The sequence below is a fragment of the Chrysemys picta genome, chromosome 14, assembly GCF_011386835.1.
Source record: "Chrysemys picta bellii isolate R12L10 chromosome 14, ASM1138683v2, whole genome shotgun sequence".
NCBI lineage: Eukaryota > Metazoa > Chordata > Testudines > Emydidae > Chrysemys > Chrysemys picta.
Window position 1 is genome coordinate 27,114,803 of NC_088804.1, and position 23,518 is coordinate 27,138,320.

The window sequence follows — 23,518 nt, forward strand, 5'->3', positions numbered from 1 at the left end:
GTCCAGCCCCTCTGCAGGCTGGACTTTCCCTTTCAGCTTCTGCAGATGTAGGGTTACCATATTTTAAGTGTCCAAAAAAGGGACACTCCACGGGGCCCTGGCCCCACCCCAACTCCACCCCCAGCCCCGCCCCAACCCTGAATGCTTCGCCCCCCTGCTCCTCCCCCTCCCCTGCTTCCCGCGAACATTTGATTAGCGGGAAGCCTGAAGCAGGCAGGCAGCAGGTAAACTGGGGCTGGGCAGGGCGCGAGGAGGCACGGCCCAGTCCGGCCCCCCCAGCCGGGCCCCCGTAGCTGAGTGGCTCCCTCCGGCGGCCGGCTCTGGCCCCAGCGTCTCCGGCCCGGCTCGGCTTGGGCCCCGGTTCCGGCCGAGCGCGCCAGCCCTGGCCCTGGCCCTGGGCGAGCAGCACCAGCCGGCGGCCGAGCAGTCCCGGTCCCAGCGGCTCGGCTCGGGCCCCGGTTCCGGCTGAGCAGCTTCGGCCTGGCCCTGGCCGAGCGGCGCCAGCCGGCGGCCAAGCAGCCCCGGTCCCAGTGGCTCTGGCCGGCTCAGCTTGGGCCCAGGTTCCGTCCGAGTGGCTCCGGCCCGGCTCCGGCCCTGGCAGAGCGAGCGGCGCCGGCCAGCAGCCGAGCACCCACCGGCCCCAGCGGCTCTGGCTCTGGCCTTGGCCCTAGCGGCTCCAGCCCGGACCCAAGCCCCACGACCCCTGCCTCCCTATTTTCCAGGACATGTCCGATTTTTGGCAATTCCCCCCGGAGGGGGATTTGAGGACCAAAAAGCCGGACATGTCCGGGAAAATCCGGACGTATGGTAACCCTAGCAGATGGGTTCTTTTCTTCCTTTTCCCACATCTGAGTCCTTGAGCTTCCTCCTAAATGAATCAACCCAGCTGGTCCACAGCAATCATCTGAGCTGTGTGTTGCTTCTGGCTGCTCTGCCTTCTTGATCTAGCTGGCACGAGTTCCAAATCATAAGCACCCTGCCTTAGCCTTAATCCACCCTGCAGGGATGGATTTAACATGCTTGAAAACAATTTCAGAACAGTCTAAACATCTGGACGGAGCTTCTGAAGGTGTCTTCCAAAGAGAGATTCCAGGCTGAAACATGCAGTACTATACATACTTATTCATCTTGATTATAAGTAGAATCCTGTCTTTGTATGATGAGCATTTCAGTATGTAACATTGTGAGTGACACTGGGACGACTTTAAATAGTTACTTAATACATACAACTAATTTTTGTTTGAGGATCACATCTTTATTGCTGTTATTGTATTAAAATTTTTATCTATTTTTGATCACACACAACAATGACATAAAATCTGAGGTCTCAGTAAACAAAGAAAATTTCAGTGGCTCAGATTATTTCATTTTCCATTGCTTTGATTTATCCAGAGAAGAGTAAAAGACAAATTAATCAGAAAAGGGAAATTATCTGATACAAAATAGAATGTTGTGCAATTTTACAAGTGAAAATATTACTGAAAAATGTCAGATGATAAAAGAGATGGTTTTAATTTTGGAAAAAAGATGTTAATGTTTCTTTTCTTGGTGAGTTATTTACACTGTGTTTGGTATGAGAGAGCATGGTTAAGCTTTCAGCAATATTACATATATGTGTACGTACATTGAGATTGGCTAACAACTTTTGCATGTGGGATCTTCCATTTACAATTAAAAAAAAAAATTCTCCAAAGCATTAATATAAAATAAAAAGCCCTACCTAGCATCATTCAAAGTCTGGTTGAGGAAACAGAAGCATGCATCTCAGGATATAATTTGGCCCTATATTTTTAATATTTCCCCATCAGACTTTTCTGATATTTGAAATCATTTCTGTTCCAAACATTTTATTCCAGTCCAGGATCAAAATGTAGATATTTGAGGGGAATATGTGTTACTGTTTAAAAGATACACTCCATGTTGGATTCATATCTCAGAAGCTGAGTCTCTTCCTGAGATACAGAGTTTTATCTCCCTGTACTTCCTCTAATACAAGATTATCCTTTACATTAAATCCCTAAATACTATATCTAGTCTTCCCCTCCAATACCCCTAGTGACAGAGCCTCAATTACTTCTGTTGGGGAGTTAATCCACTGTTTCAATTGTTAATATCTCCTATTATTTAATGTAAATGATCTGGAGTTTTCCTCTTTGTTAGTTGCTAGTTAGCAACAAAATCTCTATAATGTCCAGAGCTTTGCTCTCATGTCCCTCAATCAAACTAAAAAAAAAAAAACGTGCTAACATGATTAAACTTTTTCTATTGAACCAATATTAGCTGGTAGAATTTTGCTGTGACAAATTGAAAGATACAAATTTAAACATCATCATTTATAACTCTGAGTGCTCTTTCCTGTCTTCAGTTATTTTCTTCACTTGTTCAGGGAAGATCTTTGTCCAGAACTCCATTCTGTTCCCTTTCAGTTTCTCTGCTTTCTTTTGCTTTAAATTTAATTCCAGGTATTGGTCATTCAAGTCATAGACCGGCCATTCCACCAAACCCTCGCCATTAGGATTTCTGGAAATGACAGCATGAAGAATAAAATCCCCATTTAATTTATTGAGATTAAACAAATTCAAATGTTACAACACAATATATTATTATAGCATTATTCTCACCCATTTCGTGCAAAGTTAGCCCAATATTTCATTATCGTTCGGCTGAGGTGTTTCTCTTCCTCTGTAGCCTCAGCTGAAAGGGAGAATATGTAAATGTAACTATCTTGTAAAGTAAAAAACCAAAACAAAATGTTTGAAATTGTACATACATAATATCAAAGCATGAGTGCATCAGACTATTCAAGATACAAGTTGCAATAGAATTGCTTAATAGGGAATGATGCTTACAGATTTTTATTGTTTAGATATTATTCTAGCCTGTCTAACGCTAGTATTTTCAAAGTTTTCCAGGCAAAAGAATGATGAGGTATTTCATTATATATGTTCCTGAGCATTGTGCAGATTAGATCATTAAGTCCTTGTTCTAAAATCATATATAAATATGTTTGCATCTCAACAGATCATGTAAAGCTGCTACTCCTAGTCATTCCCTTAGAGAAGCGGGAAGGTACAATGAAAAAAAAAAAAAGAGCTGTGAAGACAAGTTCACAGAATAGATGTATGCGAAATTCAAAACCACATCATAATCCTGATGCAAAGGCGGAAAACTGGTTTGTCAATATACACGTATTTCCACATACAGGTTTAAAAGATTCAACAGGGTGTAGAAAGAAAATGCCGCAAGTACCACTTTAAAGATAACCCTCAATAAAAGAAAAAAAATGTCCGAGCTTAAATTATGTGGCAGGAAGAAGGGAAGAACAAAAAAGTACACCAGTGTTGTTAGGAAAAAAACCAAAGTTAATGAAAAAAAAATAACTTACACATCTTTTTTTTGTTTGCAAAAGTACTTAATTCAACAAAGTGTGGGTCGTATTTGTTTAAAAGACAAGTATGCATCCATAATGTGAACTAGATCTACTTTACAATGAAAAAATAATATCTGAAAGATGAGTCCTTACCAATTATGACTGCATCACTTCTCAAGAACGGCCCACCAAAGACAAAGCCAACTTCATCTCCATGATCCGCCTTTACAAAATCTGGCTTAGTATCTTTAAAAGTACTGGGTCGATGCTGAAATTCATAAAAGTAGAGAGGAGCACCAGAGTCTAAACAAGAAAACAGTGAGAATCAAAGCCAAGATTACAATTCCTGTACTTTCCATAGGGAACCATTAAATCAGATCAACAGCTTCATGCACGTTCTGAAATCTCTTTTCATATTTTAAAAGGCTGCAGTAGATTAAATCTTGAAATGAGATGCTAACTAAAATTCTAGCTCAGCTAAGGTTTAGAATCAGTTGTTTCTGAACTAGATTTCAGAAAATACAAGAGGCTGGGGTACGAGCAGACTAAATTAACTGATTTAATATCCCTCCCTCTCTATCTAAAAAACACACACCACCACCCAAGACCCGACAATAGTATTGGATACAGAATAATTAGAACTAAATGAACTTGGGGCCAAAGTATTTTTAGCTGCATCCAATACTAAATGAAGAAACAATGTTTTGGCATATTGACTGAAAAAATATTAGGGAGTTACCATAGGAGAAACATCTATTAGCTCCTGGTTTAGCTGAGGAAATCCAACCTCAGTGTTAACATGTTATGTTCTTTCATGTAATTTATTTCTGCTGCATAAAACTTGATCCTGCCTGACTCAGAGTACTCTCTCCAATATCGGATACTAGAACGAGCAATAGGATCTAGTAACAAAGAAAGCGTTGACAAAGTAAAGGTGGGCTAGACTGGAGAAGGATAACCACCAGTACCAAGTTTTACTCTTCAGAAAGCACAGTCTAAACTGGAGAAAAATGCAGACAAAACTTTTTCCAAACAAAGGGAGATAAGGGTATGAACCAAAGCCTACTGAAGACAACAGAAGTCTTTCCCTTGACTTTCCATTTGGATAGGTCCTAAATGAGTTTCTCCACTGAAGGAAACAGCATGGGAGGAGAGAGCAGCCTGGCAGAAAATTATCACGTGCAAGGGCCAAATCTTGAATCAATGAGAATTTTGCCATAATACAAATTTAGTGCTACAATGATTTATTCTCAGCTGAGTGCCAACTGGGAATTGGTCTGAATTTTTGAGGTTGATTGGAAATTCACCTCTATGATATTTAGACACTTGAAGAGCTGGAATAACAAAGATGATATCTCCCATCATATCCTGAAATAGTTCTCGCAGCTCAGCAGGGTCATCTGTGTCTCCTAAATATTCATCTGCTACCACAGACACAGATTCAGATGGAAACCTCTGTAATAAAGGATGGGAATACAACATTAATGGCAGCATTTAGTATGCTTCACTCTCGAGAGCTTTTTCTCAGTCATGAATTAATAAATACTATCCACTGGTTTTTGATTAGTGCTGGAGAAGCCAGAAGTGACGTGGCATTTTGGAACCACTCTGGACAGTAGAGATTCAATGTATACACATTCCCTAAGGAATACAATTATAAAATAACGTAATAGTGATAAACAAGAACAGGAAAAGAATAGTCATACACAGCTCATGTTAAAGGAAACCACCTCTTTGAAGGGGCTGGAGGGGCACAGAAGACACTATTAGTTTCAGTGTAGGTATCTTCTTTTATTTACTCCCCTTGTGCCTCATAGTATACGGCAGTACGGAGTCACCAATTCCTAATGTTCCATCCTTTCACAGGGGATGACACCAGAGGAGCCAAAGTTAGGTCTGGAATCCACTATTAAGCCACTGAATGCATAGATACTGCAAAAATGAGATTGTGCCAATAGCATCATATAGCCCCAAATGTGAAGCGGGTTTAAAATGAATATTAAAATATCATCCAAATTAACCTCCTGGTCTCTTACCAATAGTGACAATGTCAGCTGCAATGATGAGATTATGGTTTGTTTCTCCATCCCTTCTTCTATGCCAGGAAAGTTAGATGCCTGTATAGTTAAAATACAGTTTTCCCTTTTTATATTAATTAAAATTATTTGATACCATGTGTTATTTAATTCATAACTACTCACTGCTCCATTTTATACTAGCCAATAATGATCATTAATCATTTATTACATATAAATGTATTCTTTAAATACTAAATTATTTAAGCAACCGGAAAAATGCTTGATGGTTGAGCAGATGGGCACCAAAAGTTAATAATAATAAAATAAATTAATGGAGATATCCTATCTCCTAGAACTGGAAGGGACCTTGAAAGGTCATCAAGTCCAGCCCCCAGCCTTCACTAGCAGGACCAAGTACTGATTTTGCCCCAGATCCCTAAGTGGCCCCCTCAAGGATTGAACTCACAACCCTGGGTTTAGCAGGCCAATGCTTAAACCACTGAGCTATCCCTCCCCCCAAATTGTGACTGTCTGAGTTACTGAAAGCCATTTGGACATACTGATACCAGAGATCAGATTTAGTACCATTCTCTGAAGACAGTTTGACAGCACACATTAAAACATGTTCCTTTAACAAAAGTTACATGTCTAAAAGTCTTCACACAAAAATTAGAGTTATTATTCAATGAAAATATAAATAGTGGGATTAATCAAAACTCTCACAGAACACACGACATATTGGCCGTATGTTCTAGGCTCCTGGCAAACTCTTTGGAAAGACAAATAAATGTACAATATGCTTAGACTCTGTGAGACATTAGAGAAGAAATTAAAACATTTGCTGGGAGATGTCAACCCCAATGCATTTAAAAGAGGGGCAAGGCTAATTCAGTATGAACCTGATCCACAGTCCACTGATAGCAATGACATCACGGAGTGCTGTCTGATTTACAGGAGTAAGAACAGAGTGTAGACCATGGGATGGCAGAGCTCTATTTAAAACACTACATGTGAGGGGACTATACCCTGATTCTGGGTCCTATGGAACAATCTCATATTTTGTAACACATTGATTAGTGTAGAAAAGTCACTGAACATGTCTTACTGAAGGAATAATCCAGCCATATTCATTGTTATTTACTCCTATTATATATGGCACGGTACTGAATTCTTTGGCAGCCAGCAGCTCTTCGGGTTTCTTTGGAATAAACACACCATCTATAACTGCAGGGACATATGCCATTTGCTGTAAGAAAAAAAATCAATATATTGTTTTATAATTATTTCTTCCTCTAGATGCCATTGCAAAATTCCCACTGCTGAGCTGAGCCGAGCCAAGACTAAAATAACTACTCACAAGTTCTAACATGTTACAATCCAACACAGAAGAGGGCTGTAAAAGCAATTAACAAAGCCCTCAAGTCTCAGGCTATTTTTATTACTTTCTCATGTGCTTCCTTGTGGAATATCTACCCAATGTATGTGTGGGGTATGTTATGTCTATTTCACCTTTTCCATGTCAGAAATATGTGGGTGCATGGAGGAAAAATATGGCAGAGTTTTGCATACTGGGAAATGAATAAGGAAGGTTACAACAAAATAAAAACTAGGTGTGAGATTTTAACCATTCAGTGGGAGCAGAGTTAGGCCAACAGAAGTCAATAATAAAACACCCATTGATTTCAATGCAAGCAGATAGGTTGGGCCGAGCACTTTAGAATGCCCCACTACAGATGGCCAAGATGAATATGTCAGCTGAATGAACCTTGGAAATGTGTGTTATTGGCTTGATTTGTACAAGATGTATATGTGACGGGTTGGATCACAGAAACCCCCTTGGGAGCTGCCACCCGATGTGCCAAGACTATCCCTGCTTCTGTTTTCCCTGCCAGCTCAGGACTCCAGCACCCTGTTTTGCTGAGCCAGACTCTCCCATCTGCTCCAACATGGACCCAGGTCTGAATCACTTGTCTCAAAGCTGCAAGTTTACCTGAAAACAGCTTACAGAAGTGTGCTTGTCTTTAGCACTCAGATGCTCAACTCCCAATGGGGTCTAAACCCAAATAAATCCGTTTTACCCTGCATAAAGCTTATGCAGGGCAAACTCATAAATTGTTCGCCCTCTATAACACTGATAGAGAGATATGCACAGTTGTTTGCTCCCCCAGGTATTAATACATACTCTGAGTAAATTACTAAATAAAAAGTGATTTTATTAAATACAGAAAATAGGATTTAAGTGGTTCCAAGTAGTAACAGACAGAACAAAGTAAGTCACCAAGCAAAATAAAATAAAATGCGCAAATCTATGCCTAATCAAACTGAATACAGATAATCTCACCCTCAGAGATGCTTCAGTAAGTTTTTTCTCAGACTGGACACCTTCCAGGCCTGGGCACAATTCTTTCCCCTGGTACAGCTCTTGTTGCAGCTCAGGTGATAGCTAGGGGATTCTTCATGATGGCTCCTCTCCCCCCTTGTTCTCTTCCACCCCTTTATATATCTTTTGCATAAGGCGGGACCCCTTTGTCCCTCTGGGTTTCACCTCCTCCCCCCCCCCCCCACTGGAAAAGCACCAGGTTAAAGATGGATTCCAGTTCAGGTGACATGATCACATGTCACTGCAAGACTTCATTACTCACTTGCCAGCACACACATATACAGGAAGACTCTCAGGTAAATACAGCCATCTGCAGACAATGGGAGTCATCAAGATTCCAAACCATCATTAATGGCCCACACTTTACATAATTACAATAGGCCCTCAGAGTTATATTTTATATTTCTAGTTTTAGATACAAGAGTGGTACATTTATACAAATAGCATGATCACACTCAGTAGATTATAAACTTTGTAATGATACCTAACAAGAGACCTTTTGCATGAAGCATATTCCAGTTACATTATATTCACTTATCATATTTTTATAAAACCATATAGACTGCACAACGTCACAGTATAATTAAGACTACAATAATATGGAAGAATTTCAAAGAACCGTTTACATGACTACAAAAGAGAGGATGGTAAATTACCAGCAGTGGCATTTATACTGCTGTGTAACGTACTTTAATTCTGCCTTCTAAGAAAAAATGACTCTGGCACTGGAAACATTCCCTGTGTGCTAGCTATATTTCCCAGTTTGACAGGGACCATTAATTTATTTTTCACAACAGGTGAGCAGCAGCACTGACCTGAACAGCTGCTGCTCACCTGTTGTGAAAAATAAAGTATGAAGAGCCCAAGAACATTAAAATAATCCCAAGTAAGGGTGTGGCCACCCCCTTTGGCACTAAAATGAGCACACATACGTCCAGTCTTTCTGGAATAGAGGATATATTTTCTTGCAATGCTAACATACATTTCTGGAACAACATATCTGGAAATGACAGAATAGAATTACAAATGTTTAGGGGCCCATTTTCAAAGTGGCCTCACCTGGTGTCTAAAATTGAGGGTGCCAAGTTTTTTGTTTCTAAGATTAACGCTTAGTGCACATAAAATCTGGTGTGCATATACAAACCGCATTTGTGGATGCAAATCTGGTAGATGTCTAAGTCCACAGAACACTGCATGTCTCTGTTCCCAAGCTGCGTTTAGCAGCAACAGCATCACTGCTAGACTGAGGAGGGTGAAAACAGAGAAAAAGCTTCTCTTCCAGAAGGCTCTTTACTCGCCTGGCCAATAGCCCAGTGGACAGGTATTGGCTCCCCTGTAGTCTCTGGAGACTGAAGTGAGCCATCTGGGTGCTTCTGGAAGATCATAGGATTGGGGAGAGGGCCAGCCAGTTGTCCCCTGAGGACTTTTGGGCCACAGAAGAGAGTTTTAGACCACTAGAACCTCCTTCCAAAGAAAACATTAATGGTCTTTTAACTTTACATTTGGGAGCTCCATTGTCACTCACATACTCCCGAGGCCAACTCTCCATTCCCCACAGCTGCTGCTGTTGCTCCTTTTCCTCTCTACCCTGAAATCCCCTTCACAGAAATGGAGGCATTCCTGAATTCACTCTATCTGCTGACAGCTGGCTCTGTGAAGCCTGCTTACTTTCCCATGCTAATGCTTGATACAGAAGCCTCAGTGTGCAGATGTACTATAAATAATCAGAAATAAAACTGCAATAAGCTTTGTGTGGGTGTAGAATCAGTGGGTAGCAGAATAAACAAGTAATAAATGTCATAAAATTAAAAATGGGCTTGAACCCAAGTCCTGGATTCAGATACTCTTTGTGGAGTTTGAAATGTGGATTCAAATTCTGCAACTCAGTGGACCATCCTTGTATGAAACGCTCAATCCTGGTCTACGCTAGGAACTTGTGTCAGTACAACTGCATCACTCCAGGGTGTGGATTTTCCACACCCCTGACGGACACAGTTATACTGACCTAATCCTCAGTGCTGACAGCACTATATCAACAAGAGGGCTTCTCCCACTGACCCAGCGACCACCTCTTGGGGAGGTGGAGTACCTACACTGATGAGAGAAGCTCTCCCATTCAGCATCTTCACGGAAGGGCTGCAAGGGCACAGTGTAAATGTAGACAAGCCCTAAATATCAGTAACTGCATTAAGGGCCAATCCAAAGCCCACTGAAGTCAATGGGAGTCTTTCTATTGATCTTAATGAGCCTTGGGGTAGCTCCTAAATTAGCAACTCTCACCTACCTTAATTAGATCAGCACTCAGGGTCATTATTTCCTTATCCATTTTCTTCCTTAAACAGTGAACCATTGCAGAACTGGTTGTCTCACAGCCAGATATATTAGCAATTACCTGCAACTGTTTAAAAAAAAAAAAGAATGAATGAGAGTGGTGTGATAAAGACAAAACATCAATAACCACAACTGCTCTAGTATGATGGAGTTTAAAAAGTGCTCACCACAGACAAGTTACCAGTGGGCAGATGTCAACTCTCCATTTCACACATCTCTTGCTTTAGGGCAAATGGTGGGTGTGTGAAAATATAGATACACACAGATTATGGTGTATGGAGATATGAACAGGAGTCTGCAGGCCCCGTGTTTGAAGACTACTTTCTGTTTTCTCTGCAATATTCAAAGCAAAACAGGCTATTTATAAAAGCTGCCTTAATCTTCAATAGATATATGCTTTGATGGTTCTCAGTTGTAATTCTAGTGTAAACTCTTATTACTTTGATTGCAGTTCTTTTTCTGTTGCCTTTGTAATGTCTAGGACTTCCTCCTCTCCTAACATTTTTTTTAAAACATTAGAAAAATCAAGTTCTAACTCCTATTTTTCCTCACGGATTTTGAATGTAACAGCACAGGACTCTGACACCTGATGTGGACTTCTCCCGGTTCCAAGTTAAATAAATGAATTTGTTGAGTTTGGCAGATTATTGCAACTAGATCCAGACAGTCTAAAACTCTACATCCCCTCTTTCTTTAGTTAGCAACTAGCAGAGTTGCAGCTCAGGCATTAGCCTCTTGTGAGGTTACATTCAAAGTCCTCCTAGAATTGCAGAGGTCCTACAGAAAAAGAGGGAAATCAGAACGTGATATTTTCAGTTTAAAATTTTTGTTAAAGTAGGAGAAACTATAAATAAAACCTTTGAGATCATCTTTCTCCATCAGGAAAGGACAGCAGGGTGCAAACACATGGTTGCTAATTTGAAACTCAGCTTTGAGAAGGTGTCAGGCATTGGAAACTTGGTATTTTAGAGGAATACTGTTAAGGTAATACTGAAAACTTACATTAACAACTGCTTGAGGATGGGAAATAAAGAAGCCAGGAAGTTGAGCAACTCCACTTTCTGATATGGCTTTATGGAACAAACCTTTTGACAATGGTGATAAAATCTACAAACAAAAAACAAGAATATAATTTACATATTAAAATGCAAATTTGATACAATCCATGACTGACTTTACTTCAGAAGCTAGATTTAAAAGTGAGGCTTGATTTTAGACTTACTGAGTGTTCTTAATACAAAGGTATCTATTGGAAACTTACATGTGCTCCAACACAGAATCCTCCTGCAGACTCTCCAAATATAGTAACAGACTCTGGATCTCCTCCAAAAAAATCAATATTTTCCTGAACCCACTGCAAAGCTGCCACTTGATCCAATAAGCCCCAGTTTCCACGAGCATGTTCATCACCAGTACTGAAATCAGAAGTGTATATAGGGTATTAGTAGTAAAACCACTGGCTATTTATTCCTTATTGTTGGGCATATAATACTGGCTCTACAGAATGAAAACCATGCTGATACTTTATTCTTACATCAGCTTATTGAAAGTCTATTTCTGAGCCCCAATGCATGGCTTTGAGTACTGCAGGCCACTGTTGATCGCTGCTTGATTTTCAAAGGAATAGTTTTCTACTATACACATGAACTCCAGACAACAGAATATTGCAGACAGAGCATTTAGCAACAGGCACATATTAAGTTACATTATAGGTTTAAACAACGAGGAGTTGTTTCTTCACTTCAGCAGGTGGGTATTGTAATTTTAAGAACGCTTGATAGAGATCCTGTAGGTGTTTGTCTCTTTCTGAGGGATTGGAGAAGAAACAGATTGACAGAGCCAGAAGAGTACCCAGAGGTCACCTACTACAGGACAGGCCCAACAAAGAAAGTAACAGAACGCCACTAGCCATCACCTTCAGCCCCCAACTAAAACCTCTGTAGCGCATCATCAAGAATCTACAACCTATCCTGAAGGATGATCCCTCACTCTCACAGACTTTGGGAGACAGACCAGTCCTCGCTTACAGACAGCCCTCCAACCTGAAGCAAATACTTACCAGCAACTACACACACACAAAAACACTAACCCATCCCTGCAACAAACCTTGTTGCCAACTCTGTTCATATATCTATTCACCATCATAGGACCTAACCACATCAGCCACATCATCAGGGGCTCATTCACCTGCACATCTACCAATGTGATATATGCCATCATGTGCCAGCAATGCCCCTCTGCCATGTACATTGGCCAAACCAGACAGTCTCTACGCAAAAGAATAAACGGACACAAATCTGAGTCAAGAATTATAACATTCAAAAACTAGTCAGAAAACACTTCAACCTCCCTGGTCACTCAATAACAGACTTAAAAGTGGCAATTCTTCACCAAAAATCTTCAAAAACAGACTCCAGCGAGAAACTGCAGAACTGGAATTAATTTGCAAACTGGACACCATCAAATTAGGCCTGAATAAAGACTGGGAGTGGATGGGTCATTATACAAGCTAAAAACTAATTTCCCCATGCTAATTTTCCTTCTACTGTTACTCACACCTTCTTGTCAACTGTTTGAAATGGGCCATCCTGATTACCACTACAAAAGTTTTTTTCCTTCTGCTGATAATAGCCCACTTTAATTGAATTGTCTCATTAGAATTGATAAGGCAACCCCCATCTTTTCATGAACTATGTATATATATCTTCCTACTATATTTTCCACTCCATGCATCTAATGAAGTGGGTTTTAGCCCACGAAAGCTTATGCCCAAATAAATTTGTTAGTCTCTAAGGTGCCACAAGTACTCCTCGTGGTTTTTGCTGATACAGACTAACATAGCTACCACTCGGAAATCGGTCACCATTATAGGTTTAGGCTGACCAGATTAGCTTTCTGTATTTTATAATTTTTTGTTTGACTGTGAATTTTTAACTGATGTCAGGACATCCAGAGTAGAACGGGATAGGTGCTTTTTGTCATTAAAAATGAAAAGCAATAATAAAATTAATTACTTGGAAAAAAGATGCTGCAATTGTGCAGTAAGAAAGGAAGAAGAGGTTATATGTTTCTTCTTCAAACACCTCAGCTTTGGGCCTAAAGAAATTCATGCTCACTCATCATGAGCGTACTTCCTATCATGGAGTGAGTATGTGCGTGTGTGCGCGCTGTATATATATATACACATATACACATACACATACATACATACATACATACACACACACACACACAGTGTGTGTGTTTTAAACAGAGTACCTTGTTTAAGCAGATTCATAGTAACAAAACATGTCTCACCTAAAGAATCCAATGATACCTAACCTATACTGGACAGCTACCACCACCACATTTTCATAGGCAGATAGTGCTGACCCATCATATATCGAAGCCCCACCATTCAGCAAAGCTCCTCCATGGATCCACACCATAACCTGAAAAGAGCAGAATCAGTTAGAACTACTTGTAACAATGAACTTGCTAATTTTTTAATAAATGTCAAATACAAATCAAAGGGTTGCAGGTTGCAATTTTTATAAACAGGATTATTATTTTTAAAACAACTGTTCAGTTTTAGATAGTGCTAAACAAAGAGAAAACAAACTGTTGTTTATGTACAACATTTACTCTGTTAGAAGTGTGACAAGTGGCCCATGCTAAGGACCAATACATTTTTATTTACTTTTGTCACCAAGAAAATGATAATGTAATTTTAAATATCCTTTTTACCCAGTGTCATTCACTTATACTTATGTACAGTGCTTTGAAATTTCAAAGGGTGTCAGAGGCTATTTATACTAACCAAGTTATCTTATTGAAATAATATTCAGCATTTTTTTTTGTTTGATTGTTTGCTATATAATTCATGGCTCTTGACTTTGTATTTCTAACAAAGGTGCTCTGTGACTCAGCAGAACTATGATGATTATTTTTTATTATTTTACAGCACCCAAGGGAGTAATGAACACCTTGCAATATAGGTAAGAAGTCACGATCCCAACTTACAAGCCAATTTCAGATCTGACACAATGAAAAGGGGTAAGAGAACAGTAGTGGGAAGCTGCGAGAGGAAGGATAGGTTAACATTAGTAAAGTTACAGGATAACCGAGAAGGCTAGTGCACATTATGATGGAGTAAAAGATTAATTTAAATGAAATATACAGATGCCCTGGCTGGCTAATAACTTGTAAGTGTCATGGAAGAAGTAGGCCTTAGGGAAGGATATGAAAGGAAAGGGCCCTACAGATCAGATCAGGATGAGCATTCCAAGCACAGGTAGCAGCATGGAAGAAAGCGAGGAGAAGGTTGTGAGAGAAGCAGACAAATAGGGTATCAAGGCTAGCATCATTTGCAGTGCAGAGAAAGTGGGTGAGAGGTATGTGTGATAACATAAGAGAAGAGGTAAGATAAGTGAGGAGGGGCAGAATTACAAAGGCCCTTGGTGAAGGCTAGAAGACTGATCTTGATGCCCTGAAGTGGAGAAAGATTCAAAGAGGGGCTGGTGTGATCACAGTGGCATATAAAGCAGATGATCAAGATGAGACAAGGCAGCAGCTGCATTTTGTGTGGACTGAAGAGGGGGCAATGTAGATGGGAAGGAGGCCAGAGAGAAGGATGTTGCAGCATTCATCACAGGAGATCAAGAGGATCTGAATGAGTTCTAGATTTGTGGACAGAGAGAACAGATTCAATAGGAGGGATTTAATGCTGGAGTCAAACAGCACCATGGACATGAAATTACAGCTAATTCTCTGACAGATGGGGTCAGGTCAGGTCTGGGTATGTGGGGCAGAAGCCTGGGAAAAATCAGAACCCTATGTGGGTTTGCAGACCACTGGCAGACTCCATCCAGAGGTAGTTGGATTTGCTGTGCACGTGCCTCCCAAATCTGAACGCTCACCATCCATAAAAAGAAGCTCTACAAGGTGAGCTAAAAGGGAGTTTCCTTTTGATCAACTCAACATGAGCTCCACCAAGCCTGACTCAGCTGAAAATTGTTCTTTGAAGATCCTAAGCTGCCAGGAAAAATGGGCATTAAATGAAAAACATTTATCACCTAATACCCTACATCTTACCTGAAGTTAGAGGGCCTCAGTTCACGGTTTTAACATTATAGAGAATTAAGGTGAAATACATTATTTCCAACTTTGCTTTATTACAGCTTTACTTTACCGCTAACATAATCTAGTACAGCACAGGGATGAAGATACAGATATAGCTATTAAGTAGGTTTGCTTACAGGTAACTTAGCCTTCTTGTCTGAATGAGCAGGAGTGTAAACATTCAGATATAAACAATCTTCAGAAACCATTAAGGGAGGAAATTCAGCTTTTAACACGGTTGTCATTGTCTTTATCCACTCAGTGTCTTGTAGGCACCTTTAATGATATAATGAAAATGCCAATGTTCAGTAAAATGATAGTAACACATGATCATAATGTTAGTTTTATCTGATACTAGATTTCAGAAAACAGCATTTCTAAAGCTGAACACATTTACAGAGTGATCCAAAAATATCTATTTCACAACACCACCTTAATCTTGAAATAAGGAAACCAGCTTTAAGTAAGAATTGCAAATACTGACCTGAGTTACAACAGAAAACCTCTGTCACCCATATCCTCCTAGCGTTATAATGATGTAGATTTGCCTCTTACTTTGAACACGTATCATTTTTGTCTTTGCGCAACTCATGAAAGTCAAGATATAACCAAAGGAGCTCTTAAAGCTCCAGGTTGCCTTATCAAAGTCCAACTCAGTGGATCAATGGGGGAATCATTTTGCTTGGAAATGTGTGAAACAAAATTAAGCTATCAACTTATTTTCAAAAATACTACAAAAGGCATTATTTGGAAATATTCGCTGTGCTCCTATATGAGGGGCTGCCTGATCACCTACAGCTCCCTCCAGCCAATATGCTGGAGATGTTGGCTAATGAAGCAGACAGCACAGTTGTTTATGAACTCCTACTGAGAAGAGTCACCCTGACCTCAGTTGAGTCTGCATAGCAGGAGGAGGAGGAGGAAGTGGGAGAGAACATCACTGATGAACAGTAAGAATTATTTATTGCAATGGCCATAAAATTGAAATTACAGTTAAAATCAATCACATATAATATCTTTTCCAGACAGCTTGACCCCACTTAAACTGACCTTGCAGGGCTTATATTCCAGATTTATTTACTGAGGGCAACATTAACTAGGTTGGCAGAGTATCCAAAATTTAAATGTAGACTCTTATTCTCATTTTATTTTTCTAAACTAAAGCAAATGTTTTCACAGTTAACACTCACATGGATCTCTAACTATATACACCTCTACCTCGATATAACGCTGTCCTCGGGAGCCAAAAAATCTTACCGCGCTATAGGTGAAACCGCATTATATCGAACTTGCTTTGATCCACTGGAGTGCGCAGCCCCGCCCGCCCGGAGCGCTGCTTTACCGCGTTATATCCAAATTCCTGTTATATCGGGTCGCGTTATATAGGAGTAGAGGTGTATTAGTGTTGTGGTGTTACTGGGCTATTTTAGTAAAGGACAAGGACACCATTCAATTCACAAGAGAAACGACTGGAGGATTTTAGGAATTTCACATTTTTCTTATGGGACCCACCATTACCATGCAAACACATTCAATAAAGCCGAACTCCTTTGCTAGGATACATAATGTTACACAACTTCATTAACCAAAAAAAAGGCATACATGACGCAATTTAGATTCATTTACTAAACAGGGTAGATAGGCAAAGTCTGACACAATCGGATCTTACATTGGTGGATAGGAAGTTGCAGCTCTCAGACCTTTCCATGGCTCTGCTTGTTGTGGTGGGGAAAATCTCAGGGATCCCAGAGGTGGTTTTGCAAAAGGAATTCCAAGAAAAACATTCACGAGCCTGTCTGTTCCTTTCACGCTGGTCTGTTTTCCTTGAAGTCGCCCATATTTGGTAGTCACTTCTGGTTGTGCACCTTTATGCCCTGTTCAACATATTGATAAGATATCAGCACATTCTCAATGAGGCAGATTTCCCAGGGCATCAAATGCTGCTCAGACAATCTTCCACTTTTTTTCCAGGAAAACCTGCCTTACAGTGAAATCCTTGTAAGTACTATAAGAAGTTGTACTTGTAAGAAATACCAAGAAGCTCAATCTATTTATATTATCCAAGAAAAGGTTATGAGATGACTTAATCATAGCCTATAAGTACCTACGTGGGGAGAAGATTTGAGATAGTAGAGGGCTTTTTAACATAGCAGACAAAGGCATGATAAGATCCAATAACTGAAAGCTGAATCTAGACTAGATAAACCCAGACTAGAAATAAATTGTAAATTTTCAACAATATAGTAATTAATCATTGGAACAACTTATCAAGTCATATGATGGATTCTATTATTTTATATCTTTAAATCAATATTGGATGTATTTAAAAATATATTTTCTAGCTCAACCACAAGATATGGGCTCGATGCAGGAATTACTGGGTGAAATTTAATGGCCTGTGTTATGCAAGAGGTCAGACAAGATGATCCCAATGGTCCCTTCTGGCCTTACAATTTATTAATCTTTCTTCAATGCTTTTAGCATAGTCCTTTCATTTGTTTGCTATCATAGATCAAAGTAAAAGTACTGTGGAAATAACTACTTCTTCCCTTACAGTATTTCCCTACAAGAATTTTCTGATATTTCCAGTTCAGAAGCAGGAATATGCTCTGACAGTGAGAGTTGGGGTGTAATTTGGAATAGGCTGCAAGTTTTTCAAAATGAACAAAAATGATGAGTTATCTGATACTATATGGTTGAAAAGTGGCCAATCACCACTTTGATTACTTAGCATACTCCCCTGCATTACCCTTCATCTGTCTCACTGTTTTGTCTCCTGTAGAACGTGAGCTCAGACACTGTTCGGGTGCTGCTGGAAACAAATAACTATCTTAATAAGTAAGAGGGATATATTCCCTTCAGTGGACCCAACACGTGTGCTCCTTCCATTGTGTTCCCTCAGCAAGGCGCTGGGTACGTGGCAGGATAAGGATGCAGGAGGCCAGATTCAGGACTCACACAACAGCCAGTTATATGCAGAGCACTAACTCTCTGGCCTGAGGTTTGGCCCAAACTAGGTATTTTACTGATCATTTTTTAAAGCTGCTTCACAGTTGAAAAGGGGAAAAAATGTCTGTGCTAGATATTTTAGGAATACCTTCAAATATGTTACTGACTTCTTGCTTTAACCATTGTTACTGACTGCTTAGGCTTGAAGGATTTCTTTCTTTTGAGTGTTAATCTTTCCCTACTTCATATGTACTTCACAGAGAAGATGTAGCCTAAAATTTTCAAAGCATCTAAATGAGTTGGTTGTCTAATTCCTATTCAGTTTTAATAGGATTTGGCTATCCAAATCCCTCAGGCAACTTTAAAAATCTCACCCATAATTTATTGTTTGATTTTCTTTAGTCTTTGCACACATACAATGTAATGATAGCCTCCTAGATGGCATGGACATATTTTAATAACTTGTATTCAAAGAGTCTCTTCTTACAAAAAACAGAAAAGTGGAGTACATAATAAATTCAGGAAAAGGCTTACAAAATGCACAACTCAACTTGGCCTTTCTGTAAAGACATGTACACCTTTAAAACTAAAACAAATAAAAATGGCAGCTACATTTTTATTAACTGGGAAAAAATACAAACTGGTTTCTTCACACTTATGTCCAATCCTGAACTGATCCATATGGGTAATTGTGAAGAACCTCATTTATTTCAATGGGTTTCCATACAGGAGTAAGTGTCTTCTCTGTGCAGATGCCCTTGACTGTCAGCTTTTTCGGGCAAGGAATATGTCACTTACTATGTTTGTAAAGTACAGTGTACATTTGCTACACTACATACATGATTTGCAACAAAAGTGTTTACAAACTTTTCACTATAGTAAAAAGCTTCACATTATTATTAATACTTAAAGGTACTGCAATCATTTTCATAATAAAAATCACTCCATAAACCTTTTGCAGTGAGGTGCAGTTTCTTAAGGTTTGTTAAACTTTTTAAATGTATGTAGTATGGATATTTTTCATTTCTTCTTCCTCTTTCTCTCATTCTGACTATTCCTTAGACTACAAGTGGTTATAGTAGCCCAGACCAGCAGACGACAGTGTGATATTTACCACAATTTATCACGCAGATAAGCATTTCCTTATCTATCCAACTTTTCAACTAAAGTCTTTGTGCCTGATCATGAGAGATGCTGAGTGCCCTCAACTGAAGTCCATGGGAAGCAAAGGCATTCAGTACTTCAGAGAGGTGTTGGTATGCCACAGGACCTGGTCATTTGACTGAAATCTAAAAGTTAATTAGGCAGAACGCTTAACTCAGGAGCAACTCTACTGTGGCAACATAATCATTTTTTAAACAATAAGCATCTGTCCATTCTCACACTTTTACCATGTTGGTTTGTACTTTCTGTATGACTGATTGGGCTCAATATAACCAGAATTACGATTGGTTGAATTATGGGGGCTGTACTTTAGTTTTAGGGAACAGCAAAATGATGTATGACTTTTCCCACAAATCTCTTGAGGAGGCACGTATTAGCTCCGCTCAAAGCTACTAGCATCTATATGAACCACCAGAAGACAAAAAAAAGACTTAATTCAACATAATTTTCCTCTTTCTGATGAATGTGTAATGATTTTTATAAAAAAGGATAAGGTAAAGTAGGCGATGTTATTTACTGAACACAAGAAATCAATACGTGCCCATTAAACAAAGAAGACATGCCTATGTTGCAGGCTTAACCCATGCTCTTACCCCCTATCATCCTCACACAAAACCCTTATGCATGTGCATGTGCTTTGAACCTATGCCTGCTTGCCCATCTTGGGGTACAGGTTAAAGCACAGGTTCCTCTTTAAGATGGGCTCTGACCGGCCCACTTTGCAATTAAGTTGTAGCCCAGGTAACAGCTCAGGTTTTGACAGCCCTCTAAGCCTGTAGTTTCTGGCCTTCCTGCCTACTCACTTCCTACTCGCCTCCTATGTACCTGAAGCTACCTGCCAGTTTATATACACCTGGACAGCATTTAATTCTTCATTCCATGCACAATATCTGCAGTATTCAGCTCACCTCAGCCAAACAGCCCTAGAAGATGCCAAGCCAGCATGCTGCTAGCTAGCCAAAGGATCACACCAGGGTTCTGATTAACCTCTGGTGTGACTACAGCAAAGAACATGACTTTGGGAGAAGCATCCAAAATCTGCACTTGTATGATACATACCTCCGAGAGACTGGAAGAAGTGGGGGTCAAGCTGACAGTTGTTCAGTGCAGGGGATGCATTAAAAACCTAAAATGCACCTACCACAAGGCAAAGGTTGGCAATTGCAAGTCTAGCTAGTGCCAAGCTAAACATAAAATCTGTCCCCATGGCTATCGGTTACTCTCCCATAAAGGAGATGAGAACTATTATACAGGTGTGCATCAAAGGGATTAAAATAGATTTTGTGCAACATGCTTTCACAGGAGTGATTAAACTGAATTGAAATAAAAGGCAGAGAAAGAAGATGTGACCTGGTTATGTGAAACCTGTGACAAAGGTATGAAAGAAGTTGAGGCATGGGTTGTCAGTGACCCAGTTGTTGGGGGAGGCTAGCGCCTGGCCTCTCCCCTTGTGCCCAAGGCCCCTACAGGAGCCCAGAGCACACTGTGGCCCCAGGTGACAAGGTCCCAGCCCTGGGGTGCTGGGCAGCAGCTCCCCCAGCCTCAGTGCTCCAAGAGGCTGGGCGGCATGGCTGCAGCACCCCCAACTTCAATGCGCCCTGCAGCCTGGCCCAGAGCACCAGACAGCACAGATGCTGCACCCCCAGCCCTGCTGCACCAGGGAGCGTGGCCCCAGCACCAGCCACCCTGCCTTCTTGCTGGAGGCAGGCTGGCCAGCCAGCCAGCCAGGGTTGGGAACAGCAGGAGGAGGCCTGGCCTTGGGGTGGAGCGTGGGCAGGGCCACACTAGGCTGTTTGGATGGGCCCAGGCACAGCAATTTGGGGCACCTTTGGGTCTTAGTGTCCTCCATCCTGCCTCTTCCTATCCCTGTTCTGACCCTTCCTTGCTGCAGCCTGGTGAGTCTTCCTCTGGAGGGGATCTAGAACTTAAAAGTGAAAAAGTCTCCAGCCTGCCAGACCTATTAGCACAACACTGAAACTGTTAAAGAGCCATTCAAGGGGTAATGAAGCCATTTAACAGGTATTTGCCAACCCCCAGGCATATACTATCAGTTTCTGAATTTACTGACAAAAACAGTTGTGCATTACTGTAATATTTACTCAGAACATGTTAGTCTACAGGACTTTAGTTTAAAATTTGCTTTAAAAATATTTCATTGGTGTGTTGCTGAAGATTATAAAATCACATCTCTAAAAAATCCTTGCATAGATTTTTAGATGCACAATCTGAGTATTAATCTTTAGTCTTAAATGCTTGGCTCTTCAGACATATAATTTTTAAAATAAATCCTTCAAAAGACCGCCCTTATCTAAAATACACATATGAGCCCGGGCTGCCGCAGGCATAGGGGCACCAGTTTAATAATACTGCATAGGGCCTCATAAATCCTAAGGACGGACCTGCCGCCGCCCATGAGTTAGGGCTTGATTTATGGCGATTTATGTCATAACTTCCTTCACATTGAGATAAAAATACACCCCAGATCCTGCACCCCCAGCCCAGAGCCCTGACCCCCTCCTACACCCCAACCTTCTGCCCCAGCCCTGAGCCCCCCAAACCCTGAACCCCTCATTCCAGGCCCCAACCCGCAGTCCTCACAGCCCAAACCCCTCATCCCCAGCTCCACTGAGTCATAGGCATCAACAATTTTCTTCAACCAGGTTGCTAGAAAAAAAGTTTGAAAACCAGTGTTCTAAGTGACATACAAGCACTGTAGTCATAGGACAAAAAAGGGAGGTTAGTGAGTTACAGATTGTTGTAATAAGCTATAAATCTAATGTATTTATAAGACCACAATTTGCAGTGTCTAGCAAAGTTATGCATTTAAGTTCCCAGGCTTGTCTTTTGAAAGCGTTGTGCAGGTGTCTTTTGAGGATGAGGACTGATAGGTCAGATCTAGAGTAATCAACAAAACCCCCAAATCCCTAGTGCATGAATACTTTTCACAGAGTGCTCATTTTATATCAGGCCTCATCAGTCCTCATATGGGTCACCCTAGCAGAATCAGACTGAAAATGTTAAAAATGTCTTAAGGGTCCCATGTAAGGTGACCAGACAGCAAGTGTAAAAAATCAGGACAGGGGTGAGGGGTAATAGGAGCCTATATAAGAAAAAGACCCCAAAATCGGGACTGTCCCTATAAAATCGGGACATCTGGTCACCCTAGTCCCATGCTTAAATCCCTTCTTGACTTTTCCCATCAGTAAAGGAGTTTATATTTACCCTCAGTTGCAATCACAACCAACCATGCAGCACAGATCAATGACCCGAACAGCCAGATCCTGACAGCAGGTTGCATTTTCATGTCTACACTAACCAACTGCTACTTCTCTTCTTTTAATTGCCAAATGCAGGCACAAAGGTCACATTGCCAGAAGACTGACTAAGGGCTTGTTACTAAACTCTAGAGCCAAACAGCTATTAGGTAAAAGGTCCTGGAGGTATGTGTTAGAAGGGAATTAATTTCCACCCAGTCCCTTAAGTGGATAAAAAAGTCAGTTCTGGAGACAGGTTGAACAAGAGCTACCAAGACCAACCCTGATCACTTATCTAAACAAAACCCCCTACAAAGAAGTTCTACAATTCATCATTCTTTCTGTGATCACTGGCATGTCTGGCATTTTAAAGACAAACAGGTCATTGCCCCCAGGGAGTTTACAACCCAAAAATCTGCATTTTGTGATTGCTCAGACGGGTTGCAAAAAACAAGCACTTTGAAGGTACATGGGATTGGGCTGAGTTACTGCTGTGCCACATTCACAGGAAGGTGCCATGGGAGCTTGCGAGCATCTCCTGGGGGGGGAGCATAACTCAATGGTTGTGAGTTCAATCCTTGAGGGGGCCACTTGGGGATCTGGGGCAAAATCAGTACTTGGTCCTGCTAGTGAGGGCAGGGGGCTGGACTCAATGATCTTTCAAGGTCCCTTCCAGTTCTAGGAGATGAGATATCTCCAGTAATTTAGAAGGACTGATTTTCAAGTGTGTATTGTTATTATGGACTGTTGTTTGCATCCACCCCCTTCCCCGACCCCAGGCACCTCGGTGCATGGGACTCAGCAGCGGCGTCACTGTTGATGCCTGTGCGTGCCGTGACGATGCGCTGCTGACTGTATGTGCTGGGGGGCAGCCCCGCCTCGAGAGCTCCTCGGCCTGCCAGAGAGACTTGATTCCGAGAGCGGGACCGCGCTGACTCCACCTGCCCCGTCG

General features: G+C 40.9%; 1 protein-coding gene across 2 annotated transcripts; it reads right to left on the reverse strand.

The window, feature by feature from the left end:
• Window positions 1-1,233: 1,233 nt before the first annotated feature.
• On the reverse strand, window positions 1,234-23,483 carry LOC101934951 (fatty acyl-CoA hydrolase precursor, medium chain). 2 transcript variants are annotated; one of them, XM_065567241.1, is made up of 13 exons: window positions 23,350-23,483; window positions 16,869-17,073; window positions 15,337-15,475; window positions 13,397-13,530; window positions 11,361-11,514; window positions 11,102-11,206; window positions 10,053-10,166; window positions 6,494-6,634; window positions 5,407-5,487; window positions 4,678-4,825; window positions 3,524-3,673; window positions 2,622-2,694; window positions 1,234-2,520 (listed from the first exon to the last, which is right to left on the reverse strand). In XM_065567241.1, the coding sequence occupies exons 1-13, from the start codon at window positions 23,357-23,359 to the stop codon at window positions 2,334-2,336; spliced, it is 1,641 nt and encodes a 546-aa protein (XP_065423313.1). In that variant the 5' UTR covers window positions 23,360-23,483; the 3' UTR covers window positions 1,234-2,333. The 2 variants fall into 2 exon arrangements, with proteins under 2 accessions (XP_065423313.1, XP_065423312.1); XM_065567240.1 differs by lacking the exon at window positions 23,350-23,483 and adding an exon at window positions 22,535-23,151.
• Between the last annotated feature and the right edge of the window lie 35 nt (window positions 23,484-23,518).

What these genes read in the sequence shown, in the direction of transcription:
- LOC101934951 (XM_065567240.1), bottom strand. Translation starts at nt 22,616, where the DNA reads ATGAAAATGCAACCTGCTGTCAGGATCTGGCTGTTCGGGTCATTGATC. An exon ending in TGAGTGCTGATCTAATTAAG is followed by an intron (nt 6,635 to 10,052) that starts GTAGGTGAGAGT and finishes TTTTTCTTACAG; the next exon opens with CAAATGGCATATGTCCCTGC. An exon ending in AGCTGACATTGTCACTATTG is followed by an intron (nt 4,826 to 5,406) that starts GTAAGAGACCAG and finishes CCTTTATTACAG; the next exon opens with AGGTTTCCATCTGAATCTGT.